Here is a 12,884-nt window from a genome sequence, read left to right as displayed (position 1 = left end):
CACATTAACTGATCTGCCAGTCTGCAAGTAATTAGTTACTACTATCTCTGGAAGCATACAGCTTTACAAAAATCCTGTAAGGCCAACATTCCTTTACTTCTTAAGCAGTAAGTGTATAAATACACACTTGCTGCATAATCAAAGCATGAAGACAGATTTAAGGATGCTCATCAATTCTCATGGTCTCTACAAAAATACTTCTCTGGTAGAGGCGATTCCATGGTAACTTTACGAGACAAGACTAAAAAGGTCAGAACGCAAGGTCCACAAAAAGACACTTCCTCACACACTGCACAACAGCTTGTCACTCAAAATTAGAACCTTATTTCTCCTTATGTTAACTTACTAACTAAAAAAACTACCAGGCCTCTCTTTCTCCACTCACAGAGGCAAGATGCAGTTCACTAGGATCTTTTTATTTTCCTAGCAGCTAGGTCCAGGAGTATTTCATGAACCAGTCTCGTTCTCATTAAGTTCTTACTGCGGGGAACAGGCAAGACAGAATAATGAATAAAAAGCATTACAGCCGACAACAGAGCTAAGAACTCCAGCTGGCACTTACTTTCAAATGTTCTTTCATGCCCTCATTCTCAGGAAAACTAGAAATTCTTAAGTTTCTTACAGAGTATTTGGTCTTTACCAACTATTACAATGGACAGGGTTCATCAAGACTGTACCATACTACTTTTGTATAAAAGCTCCATAACCGAGATACGATCTCCTCTAAATACACCACCTAAATGATAAGCACTGATTTAGCTCCAACATAAAAGCTCCTAGTGGAAGTCAATACTTCTACTAAAAGTAACGCACACAACTTCTAAGAAATTCCTTATGAATACTATTGAGATATGTTAAAATAAGACTATATAAACAAACACAGTATCACCTAACCATGGAACTACTGAAAATAAAAATATCACTTACCCAAGTCTGTAAGACGTTTAGGCGACCTGCTTGAAAATCGTTCTGATGACCTTGACCTACGACGATCAGGTGATCTGCTGTATCTTCTTCTCCCTGAAGATCTTGATCGCCGTAGTCGAATTGGTGACCTACTAGAGCTCCGTCTTCTTCCCCTTGACCTTGATCGCCTTTGACGAATAGGTGTTCGACTCCTGCTCCGTAACCTGAGTGATATTCTACGATCTCTTGAATCTGATCTTTTTCTTCTTCTGTCAGTAGATCTTGATCTGTTTCTCTGAGATCTCTTACGCCTATCTCTCGATAAAGAACGCCGCCTTCTTGATGCTGACCTTGACCTACTTCTCCTTCTGTGCCTTGAACGCGACAACGAACTAGATCGAGAGCGACGATTAGATTTTGATCTTGATGCTCTTCTCCGTGTTACTGATCTGGAGCGATTCCGTCTAGAGCGAGACTCTGTATCATATCTCTGGGACCTACGCTGAGAAGACCTGGAGCGTCTGCTTCTAGATCTCCGTGAAGATTCTTTGTCTGCTGTTTTATCAACAGATTTGGATCGACTCCTTTGGCGAGCAGCGGACCTGGAGCGTCTTCGTCTAGACCTCCGCGAAGACTCTTTGTCTGCTGCTTTTTCAACAGACGTCGATCGACTCCTTTGGCGAACAGTGGACCTGGAGCGTCTACGCCTAGACCTCCGTGAAGATTCTTTGTCTGCTGTTTTTTCAACAGATGTTGATCTACTCTTCTGGTGAGCTGTAGATCTGGACCGTCTACGTCTAGACCTCCGTGAAGATTCTTTGTCTGCCGTTTTTTCAACAGATGTGGATCGGCTCTTTTGGCGAGTAGGAGATTTTGAGTGTCTACTTATAGATCTTCGTGAAGACTCTTTGTCAGATATTTTATCAACAGATCTGGACCTAGATTTTTCACCTTCAGAAGACTCAGAATGCCTACTTTCAGGTATAAAGGAAGAGTCCTGTTCCTCCAGCCTCTCAAGAGGCATGGAATCCTGTTTATCTTCATCTGCCAAAGAGGGCTCCATATCCTCACCCTCTTCACCAGTGGTAGACCTTGACTCATGCTCATCTGATGATGTGGAGTCTCTTCGTTCAGCTGTCAAGGAGGGCTCCACATCATCTACTTCTTCACCAGTTGTAGACCTCGATTCACGCCCATCAGGGGATGTGGAACGTCTGTGTTCAGCTGTCAAAGAGGGTTCCATATCCTCTACTTCTTCACCGGTGGTAGACCTTGACTCATGCTCATCTGATGATGTGGAATCTCTTCGTTCAGCTGTCAAGGAGGGTTCCATATCCTCCACGTCTTCACCAGTAGTAGACCTTGACTCACGGTCATCAGAGGATGTGGAGTGTCTACGTTCAGCTGTCAAGGAGGGCTCTTGGTCCTCTGCTTCTTCACCAGTGGTTGACCTTGACTCACAACCATCAGGAGACACAGAGCGTCTATGTTCAGCTGTCAAAGAGGGTTCCAAATCATCTATTTCTTCACCGGTTGTAGACCTTGACTCACGGTCATCAGACGACGTGGAGTGTCTGCGTTCAGCTGTCAAAGAGGGCTCCCCATCTTCTATATCTTCACCAGCGGTAGACCTCGACTCATGCTCATCAGAAGATGTGGAGTCTCTTCGTTCAGCTGTCAAGGACGGTTCTGCATCCTCTACCTCTTCACCAGTAGTAGATCTTGACTCATGTTCATCAGAAGACACAGAACATCTACGTTCTGATCTCAAAGGCTGCTCCAGATACTCTGCTTCTTCACCAATGCTAGATGATCTTGACTCATGTTCATCAGGGGATGTGGAGCGCCTATGTTCCGATGTCAAAGAGGGTTCCAGATCATCGATCTCTTCATCTACTGTAGATTTCTGGTCATGGCCCTCAGGGGACACAGATCTTCTATGTTCAGAAGTCAAACAGCACTCTAGACCCTCTTCCTCCATGGGAGAATTTGGCTCATGACCTTCCTGATACGAGGATGTGGAATGTCTACGTTCAGGTATCAAAGAGGGCTCGAGATCCCCTGTTTCTTCACCAGGGCCAGATTTCACACTGTAGCCATCAGGGGACATAGAACACCTACTTTCAGGCATTAAAGAAGGCATTGCATCATCCATTTTTTCAACAGGGATGGATTTCAAGTCACTGTCATCAGGGGACATGGAAGCTCCATCATTTAGCACCAACGGTTCAACACTACCTACTCTTCCATCAGTGGGGAATCTCAAATCCTGGCCATCAGGGGATGCTGCAAGTTCATTTTCAGGTGCTGGAGAAAGCTCTCGTCCATCTGTGTTTTGTACAGAGGTGAATCTTACCTCCTGGCTCTCAAAAGACAAAACATGGTCATTTTCAGATGTCAAAGAAGAATCCATATCCTCTGTTTTCTCAGCATGAGTCAATCTTGATTCATACTCTTCAGGGGACAGGGCATGTTCATTTTCAGATGTCAGAGAAGGTTCCTTAGCTTCTACTTTTTCAGCAGGGCTAGACTGCAGCTCCTGACCTTCAGGGGACATGGCACATTCACCTTCAGACATCAAAGACAACTCCTGCACCTCTGTTTTTCCAGTAACAGCAGACTGCAACTCCTGGCTATCAGTGGACACTGAACTTTCACTTTCAGATGTTTCAGAAGGTTCCTCTATTTCTTCTTTTTCAACAGGACTGGATCTCAAATCACGGCCTTCTGGGGACACATCATACTCATTTTCAGACAACAGAGAACACTCCTGCACCTCTGCTTTTTCAGTTAGAACAGAAAGCAACACCTGCCGTTCAGGGGACACATCATGTTGGCTGTCTGATATTAGTAAAGGCTCCTGCACCACTGATTTTTCAGCAAGAGTAGACTGTAATCCTTGGCCTTCATCAAAGACGACATATTCACTGTCAGACATCAGAGGAGGTTCCTGCACTTCCTTTTCAGCAGGGCTGGCTATCACCTCCTGGGCCTCAGGAGATACAGCATATTCATTTTCAGATAGCAGAGAACACTCCTGTACCTCTGTTCTTTCAGCAAGGGAAGATGGCAAATCATGATCTTCAGAAGACACAGCATATTCATTGTCAGGTACTACACAAGCCTCCTGCATGTCTGCCTTTTCAGGAGAGCTAGATGTCAAATGCTGGCCCTCCCAAGGTACAGCATATTCATTTTCAGATGCCAGATCAGGCTCTTGCACTTCTACCTTATCAACAGAGGGTGACTGCAACTCCTGGCTCTCAACGGACACCGAACATCTTTCTTCAGATATCCGATAAAGATGTCTCATCTCTGTTTTTTCAGCAGGGGTTGAAGTCAATTCTGGGCCATCAAGCCCTATTATGTATTCATTTTCAGATATTTGACAAGGCTCCTCTACCTCAGCTTTTTCAAAAGGGGTGGGTGTCAACTCATGACCATCAGAGGAAACAGAACCTCTGCTTTCCAGTATCAGAGGTGGCTCCTGCACCTGTATTTCTTCATCATAGGCAGATCTCAACTTGTGGCCATCAGGGGATGCAATGCATTTCAGTTCAGATGATTTTTCCACCTCTGCTTTTTCAGCAGGGACACCTCTCAATTCATGACTATCAGGCAACAGGAAAAGCCCACCTTCAGATGTCAGAGAAGTCACTGGGGCCTTAGGTTTTTCAGATGCGCTTACTGATTCACAAACATCAGCAGAGTTGGAGAACCCACTTTCCAGTGGGAGAGGCAGCTTCTGGATCTCCATTTTTTCAACTGCAGTGGATGCCAATTCATAGCCTTCAGGGAAGACAGAATGCCTAAGTTCAGGCGCCAGCAACAGTTCTGCACCTTCTGTTTTCTCAAAGTAATTGTGTTTTGATTTATGGCCATCATGGCACACAGGAATTCCACTTTTAGATATCAAAAAAGATCCTGTACCCTCCATTTTTGCAGCAGGCAGGTATCTTGATTCATGCATTTCAGAAGATTCAGAGCAGTCAATTTCAAGTACTTGTGAAAGTGCTGGACCATCCAAGTCTTTGTCAACAGGTGTTCTGGACTCATGAACTTCAGAAGACTTAAAGCTTTGTCCTACAGTTGTCAGTACAACTTCCTGCCTTTTTTCAAAACATGCTGCTGAAATGACACCACCCGAGATTGTAACAGGACCGTATTCAGATGTCAGGGAAACATCCAGGGCCTTGACTTTTTCAACAGATAAAGATCTTTGTTCATTTCCATCAGCTGATTTAAAGGACCCACCTTCAGACATCAATGGAAGCTCTTCTACTTGTGCAGCAAAGCTGGATCCTGATTCATGTCCATCAGGAGACTTGAAGCATCCGCTGTCAGAAGCCAGACAAGGCTCCTGCATCTGGCCCTTTTCAACAGCCGAGGCGGCTGACTCACAGACATCAGGGAACATAGAGCATGTAACTTCAGGTGCTAGAAAAGATTTTTGAGCCTCTGGTGTTTCAAAAGATAGTGACCTTGACTCAGGGCTGTCAGCTAAATTGGAAGATTCACTTCCAGGTACGTGCAAAAAATTCTGAAGCTCTGTTTTTTCAACTGGGATATGTCTCACCTCATGACCATCTGCCAAGTCAGAGGGTGTATTTTCAGACATCAGAGAAGACCCCTGAACCTCCATTTTTCCAGGGGATGAGGAGGTTGTCTTGTAATCATCAGAAGATGCAGAGCATCCACTTTCAAGTGTCAGAAGAGGCTCTGGACCCTCTATTTCTTTGAGGGAAGTAGATCTCGACTCTTCATGGGATGCAGAGAGCTGAAATTCTGTTACCAAAGAAGTTTCTGGATCTCCCCTTTTTTCAACAGATGAGCATCTTGACTCAGATGTGGAGTATGTAACTTCAGGTAGCGTTGAAGACTCCAGAGCCACTGCTTTTTCAGCTGATCCGTTTTCAGATGTCACAGAAAGCTCTGAAACCTGTGCTTTTCCCACAGATGTGGATCTCAGTTCCTGGTCACCTGCAGTTTTGGAGTTATCAAATTCAGACATCACAGAAGACTGCAGACCTGTTGTTTTTTCAGTAGATGAGGAGCTTTCCGCAAGACTGTCAGAAGTTTTGGAAAACCCACTTTCAGATGCTGGAGGCAGCTCTGGACCATTTATTCCTTCAGCAGACAAAGCTATAGACATGGGACCATTAGAGGATTTTGAAGAGCTTCCTTCACTGGCCAAAGAAGGTTCAGGAACTTCTTTTTCAAGACATATGGTTGACTCCTGAAGTTCAGAAGACTCCATATGCTTGCTACTGCCCTTTACTGAGGATAACTTACTCTCTCTTTTTTCTGTGGATTTGGATCTTGACTTAATACTATCAGAGGACTTGGAACGTTTCCGTTTGGATTTTTTTGAAGACTCCTTGCGTTTTTTTTCAACAGACCTAGACCGTGACTTGTAACGGTCAGAAGATTTTGAGCGGCGACGCTTAGATTTTCGTGAGGACTCCTTCTTTTTTTCCACTGATTTGGATCTAGACTTGTAACGGTCAGAGGACTTTGAGCGCTGACGTTTAGACTTCCGTGATGACTGCTTTCGATCTCTTTTTTCTACTGATCTGGACCTAGACTTGTAACGGTCAGAAGACTTTGAGCGCTGACGTTTAGACCTCCGTAGAGATGCCTTCCGACCTCTCTTCTCAACAGATCTTGACCTAGATTTTGAACGATCAGAGGAACCAGACCCTCTATGTCTGAACCTCCATGAGTATTCTTTGCCTCCTCTCTTTTCTGAAGACCTGGATCTAGATTTAGAACGGTCAGAGGACCTGGAACGTCTGCGGCGGGATCTCCAGGAAGACAACCTGCTCCCCCTCTTTTCCACTGACCTGGACTTGGATCTGTAGCGGTCAGAAGACCTGGAACGTCTGCGCCCAGACCTTCGGGAGGACAGTCGCTTTTCCACTGACCTGGACTTAGATCTGTAGCGGTCAGAAGACCTGGAACGTCTGCGCCCAGACCTTCGGGAAGACAGTCGCTTTTCCACTGACCTGGACTTAGATCTGTAGCGGTCAGAAGACCTGGAACGTCTGCGCCCAGACCTTCGGGAAGACAGTCGCTTTTCCACTGACCTGGACTTAGATCTGTAGCGGTCAGAAGACCTGGAACGTCTGCGCCCAGACCTTCGAGAGGAAAGTCGCTTTTCCACTGACCTGGACTTAGACCTGTAGCGATCAGAAGACCTGGAACGTCTACGTCTGGACCTTCGGGAAGACAGTCGCTTTTCCACTGATCTGGATTTAGACCTGTAGTGGTCAGATGACCTGGAACGTCTACGTCTGGACCTCCCAGAGGACAATCTGCTCCCCCTTTTTTCTGCTGATCTGGATTTAGACCTGTAACGGTCAGATGACCTGGAACGTCTGCGCCTGGACCTCCGGGAAGACACTCTTCTCTCTCTCTTCTCCACAGATCGGGACCTAGATTTGGAATGCTTTTTTCTGGAAACTGAATAGTTTCTGCTCCTAGAACGTGCTCTTTTAGATGTCAAACGCCTGGAAGTAGAACGTGACCTGGATTTTTTCTTCCGCTTCCTAGACCTGGACTGAGACTTGGAGCGACTCCTTTTTTGTTTCTTTGCATCATGTTTTTTATCACTGCTTCTATGGCTACTTTTCTCAATAACTTTCTCAAGTCTCATCAGAGTCTCCCTCATTCGTGCTGCCACATCAGGCTGCACATCAGATGTTTCTGAATCTCTTTTCTCTGACTCCTGTTCTGGAGTTGCTTCTTTGACAGCCTCAGCCTGTGGAATGACTCCTGACTGGCCTGCCTCTGCCACAAGTACCGGAACTCCTTCTGTAACAGTCTCGGGTACTGGAGCTGCTTCCAAATCTTTTGCCTCTGCCTCCAACCCCACAGCTGCTTCTGCATCTTTCAGCTCTACAACAGTCTCAGGAAGAGGAGCTATTTTCAAATCTTTTGTTTCTGCCACATCAGCCGGAGCTGCTTCCAACTGGTTTGTGTCTCCGATTATTTCACACTCAGAAGCCCCTGCTGAATCTTTTTCATCTGCTGTATGTGAAGAACTGAAAACTGTTTCTGCTATTGCTTTGGCTTGAGTTTGCTCTGTATCTTTCTTCTCAAGCAGCATCTCCCATTCCTGAGCTTGACCTGGAACTCTCACATCCTCAATTTGTTGACCCTGCACCCCTTCTGCATATTGTACTTCTGCTGCAACTTCATGTTGCTGTGTTGTTTCCAAATCTTTCACATCCCCTGGTTTTGGAATTGCTTCAGAGAATTTCATTTCAGCAGCACTCAAGATCTCTGGAGCCCCTTCTGTACTCTTCCATTCTGCAGCAGTTTTTGCTTCTAGAACTGCCTGCAGATGTTCTTCCCTTTCAGTGTGCAAAGGTTCTGGAACAGCTTCTGAAGCATCTTCTAGAACATTCATTATCCCTACACTTTCAGTCTTCTGGGAAGTTTCCAAACCTTGGATATCCATGCGTACCTCAGGCTCTTCAACTGTTTCAGAATCTCTCACTTCTGCTGTTGCAGGCTCTTTCATATGTTCCAACAACCTCGCTTCTCTAACTTCTGATGCTGGCTCCAAATATTTTGCTTCCATTGCTTTCTCCATTTCTGAAGCATCCTCCAAATCTTTTACGTTGATAAGCGAGGGCTCATTTCTTTTTGTGCTTGTCCTCCTTGTTGCAATTATATATTCTACAGTAGGTCCCTGAGTTCTCGGATCTGTTGAAATCAGATTTCTCACTTCTGTCACTATCTCTGATGCCATAGTTTTTTCTTCCGCTCTGGACAAAGGCTCTAATACTGCTTCTGAATGACCTACTATTTGTTCCTGGTCAGATTTTGAACTTGTTTCTGAAGTTTGCACAGGTTCTAGTATTGCTTCTTTGCTCCTTGCCTTCGATTTGTTTGGATCTTCTGCAGCAACTTCAGAATGTCCCACTTCTCTAACCACGTCAGATGCCAACATCCTTCCCAAGCCTTGCGTTAGCGTCCTTGTTTCAGATCCCACAACCATTTCCAAATTTTTCATCTGTGTTAAGTGTGAAGTTTCTGATCTCGCTTCCACATCTTTTATCTCTGCAACTGCCTCAACTTCTGACAAGTTGTCTAAGCCTCTCGCTTCTACACTGGCAGAACTGGTAGCTACTTCAGTATCTTTTATCTCCCCTACACCCTCAGTCTGTAAGGTTCTTGTATGCGTCATGACCTGGGACTGCGAGATGATGGAACTCTTTGTTTTGTTTGCACCAAGAGGTTCTGCAACTGTTTCTGCATGTTTTGGTTCTCTCTGTGCTGTGGTTTTCAAATGCATCCTCCCTGCTAATGCCTCAGACTCTGTAACTGGTTCCATGCTTGCACATGCAACCACAGATTCAGGAGTTCTTTCTGACCTTTCTTCTGAGGCAAGAAGTCCTGGACTCGCTTCCAAGACTCTGCTACACATTTTGGCTTCAAAACACACATTTTCTCCTAATCCCTTTGCCACTGCAAAGGTTCCAGGCTGCAAGACTGTTTCCAAAGCTTGTACATTTGCCCTACCTACAGATGCTGGATCTCCTAAGTCTCTCACAACTTTGGTGTAGAGCTGTGATGCAGATGTCTCCATCTCTGTCCCAGCCCTGTCACGGTCTGCTTCTGAATCTTTCCTTTCTATATCTGCCACAGGTCCTGTAGTTGTTTCCAAACTTTTCACTGGTCTCACAGATCCGACTTTCATTGCTAGGAGACCGGTATCCGAACCTGCTTCTAGATTTATTTCTGAACCTTTAGACACCACTGTTGAATCTAGTGCTGCTCTGGCCACAGTCCCACAATGCGCAGCTCCTTCTGAAGCTTTCACACCTTCCATTTGCCAAGACAGTGAGGCTGTTTTCAAAGTTTTTGCTTCCACCACGACCATTGGTCTTAGGACCCCTCCTGGACTTTTCACATCATCTTTCTGCAAAGAAAGGGAAGTTGCTTCCAAACCTCTCACATTTGGTTGAGTCTCAGACTTTGATTCTCTTATCTCCTCTGGTTGTCTAAGTAATGAAGTACCTTCTGAATCTTTTGCCTCTGTTACAGCTACAGGCTTGAGAGTAGGTTCTGAAATTTTTGATGCATTAGTACTCTCCAGTTGCAGAGTAGCTTGATTTGTTTCTTGATCTTTTACTCCTGATAGTGCTGCAACTTCCATGGTTGCTTGTAGACCTTTAAAACCCTCTACCATCTGGATTTCTGGAGTTGTTTGGGGAACAAAGGTCTGCACAACTGCTACAGGTTCTGAAGTAGCTTTTAAACCTTTCGCATCTGCAACTACATTAACACCTGTCAATTCTGCCAGACGTGCAGGTTCCTGGGTTCTATCCACACTCCTTGTTTCTATCAAGACTTTATGTTGTAGGAACATTGCTGGTGCACTCGGCACTGTTGCAGGATCAGTGGTACCTTCTACACCTTTGACTACTTCAGCCTGCAGACCTCCTTGAGCTGCTTTGACATCTTTTGCTGTAACACCCACAGGTTCTATGATTGTTTCCAAAGCTTTGGGCTTTCCTACAGCAGTTGGTTGCAGAGCTTCCTCCAAAGCTTTCACGTTTTCCATATGTGCAGAGCTTCTAGCTGGTTCAATATCCTTCACTTTTGTAACAGCTCCTGATCCCAGGGGTACTTCAGCACTTCTTATTTCCACCTGGGTCACAGCACTTGCTGCAGGTATTTTTAAAGAATGCTGCAAAGATACATCTGCCTTCAAGACACTTGAACCCTCCATGGGGCTGCACTGCATCACTCTCGAATTACCAGATATAACTGAGGGCTTCAGGGCTGGCTCCAAAGGTCTGCTCACATCCCCTAATTCCAAAGATCTTTCCACATTTCCCACATGCAGAGATTTTTCCATTGCTTCTGGAATTTTCACTTCTTCCATGGCTATAGGCATGTGAGCTACCTTCACAGTATTCATATCTGCCTGATTAGCAGTTTTAGGAATTGCTGTCACATCCCTTGCCAAAGACACAGATTCTGAAGCTGCTTCTACCTCTTTTGCTCCCTCCTGTGCCACAGATTGTAGAGATGCTTCATGATACTTCAACACCTCCCTGGTCTCAGACCCAAGAGCTGTATCCAAAGCTTTTAATTCCCCAATGTCTTTAGATTTCAAAGTAACTTCTGAATCTTTCAGTGCTTGTATTACTTCTGAAGCTAGAGTTGCTGCTGAATCTTTCTGAATTTCAGATCTATTGGCAACTCCAGATGGGATGCTAGAAAAAGTATCATTTCCAGTATCAACAAGAACACCCTTTTCACTCACATCAACAGCTGTAGGATAAATATTTTCATGAGACTGTTTAATTTGTTCTTCTCTAGTGCAAATTTGAGTTATACTAGCATTTTCTTGGATATCAGATTGACTGCTTTCTAAATTAAATGGAGGATTTGTTGCACACAAAGTCCCCTTCTCACTTCCAAGATTTTCTGTAGATTGCTGAGAATCAGTTCTTGAATGAGAAACAAGTCCTAAAGCTTGTCTATCAAGCTCCTCACTTGCTTTTAAGCACAGTTCTGGCTGCACGTGGACAGCCAGATTCACATCTCCAAACCCTCCATGCTGTACACTCAACGTGGAGCTCGGTTTCTCTGGCATCAAGTGGGAAGCAGGCTGCAAGTCTGCATGTTCTCCATGACGCGTACTCAACTTTGACTCCTTTGGCTGCTTTTTATGCTTCTTCTCTTTCTTCCTTTTCTTCTTCTTTTTCTTCTTCTTCTTACTTTTGTGTTTCTTGTTCTTCTTTGATTTTTTCCTTGGAATTTCATCTTCACCAGTAGAGCTTCTTTTTGTAGACTGAGTACTATTTTTCACAGTATTTTTGTCTACATCTAGAAAAAATGATATTTTCCTTGTAAACGTTATTAAGACTACATTTTACAAATTCTTTTAGGCTAGTTACCAAATACACAGGGACAAAAAATTTAAACTTGAAACCCATGCTTTCTTCACTACCATACACAAATAGCACACACTCCCTTCTGAGTCCTCTTACTCTCCCCCTCAGGGGTCACTAAGTAAAAAAAACTCTAATTCTGCTTTCAAAAAGTTAACCAAATCATCTTGGTCAGCTCCAGTGGGAACAAGACTCTTTCCAAGAAGTAGTTGGATATACTTCTACCTACATTCAATTGGGCAGTGCACTCTTCCAAGAGGCTGGAAATGCGCTCTTAAACCACACCAAGCTGCATATGGAAGTGAAACAAGAACTCCCATTTTCCAGACTAATTACCTAAGCAGTGGTATGCTTACTGTATAAAAAAGTGGCTAACCCATTATCCCCTGCTATGCTTTAACTTGTGAGTGAGCCCAATACTACTACTGTGTTGACATTATCTAAGCATATTTAGTGATTAAGTTCCTTACCAAGTTCTTCAAACAAATTTAGGGAAACAGCATCTACTTTCCCAATCCCAAACAAGCTTTGAGGCACTACAGGCAACCAGCTGCTCAGACTGGACTGCAGCTGCCACAAAAAAGTACCTAATAGAGCTTTTGCTTCAAACAGGAAAGTAACTAATAAATTCAGGTGACTGCAAGGACAAGCAATCACTGAGGGGTCAAGAAAAGAGGAACACTGAGGTTCTTAAGGCGAGTGAAGGTTCTCAAGGGGACTGCAGTGATCACCTTCTTTTAATTCTATACCTCATTTACCCTTGAATTTAACCTGTATTAGGTTCTTACCCTTCTCTAGAACTACTGCTATCTTTTCATGAGAAAGGCACTTCTATAAGGCAACTTGTTCTAAATTCTGTCAAAGACGAGCTATGTATTCAAATCCACTTGCATGTTACCTCCAACGACCATATTTATACTGGCCAGTGCAGCAATAAGGATTCTCCAATTATAATCTGGCCACAATTACAAAGCATACTCTTTCAAGTGAACAATGCAAAACGATCAAAAAAATGTTAGTTAATTGCAATACTACTAAATGAACGTGACTTAGAAGTTCATAAAC

The 12,884-nt window shown here is 44.2% G+C and overlaps 1 protein-coding gene across 10 annotated transcripts in view; it reads right to left on the bottom strand.

Moving 5' to 3' along the window:
- The window catches only part of SON (SON DNA and RNA binding protein), a 41,417-nt gene that overhangs the window by 25,144 nt on the left and 3,389 nt on the right, over positions 1-12,884 (bottom strand). For 8 of the 10 annotated variants that reach the window (XR_005826544.1, XR_005826543.1, XM_040584981.1 and 5 more), the window contains exon 3: positions 928-11,754. Coding sequence is in view for 8 of the 10 variants with exons in the window: in XM_040584981.1 (XP_040440915.1) it covers positions 928-11,754 (10,827 nt within the window). In the remaining 2 variants the exon portion in view is untranslated. The remainder of the gene's footprint in view (positions 1-927; positions 11,755-12,884) is intronic. The other 2 variants (XM_040584975.1, XM_040584976.1) reach the window with 2 other exon arrangements.

This window comes from Falco naumanni, chromosome 2 (genome assembly GCF_017639655.2).
Source record: "Falco naumanni isolate bFalNau1 chromosome 2, bFalNau1.pat, whole genome shotgun sequence".
Classification (NCBI taxonomy): Eukaryota; Metazoa; Chordata; class Aves; order Falconiformes; family Falconidae; genus Falco; species Falco naumanni.
Note: the sequence above shows the minus strand (reverse complement) of the source record. Positions and strands in the feature narration are given on the sequence as shown.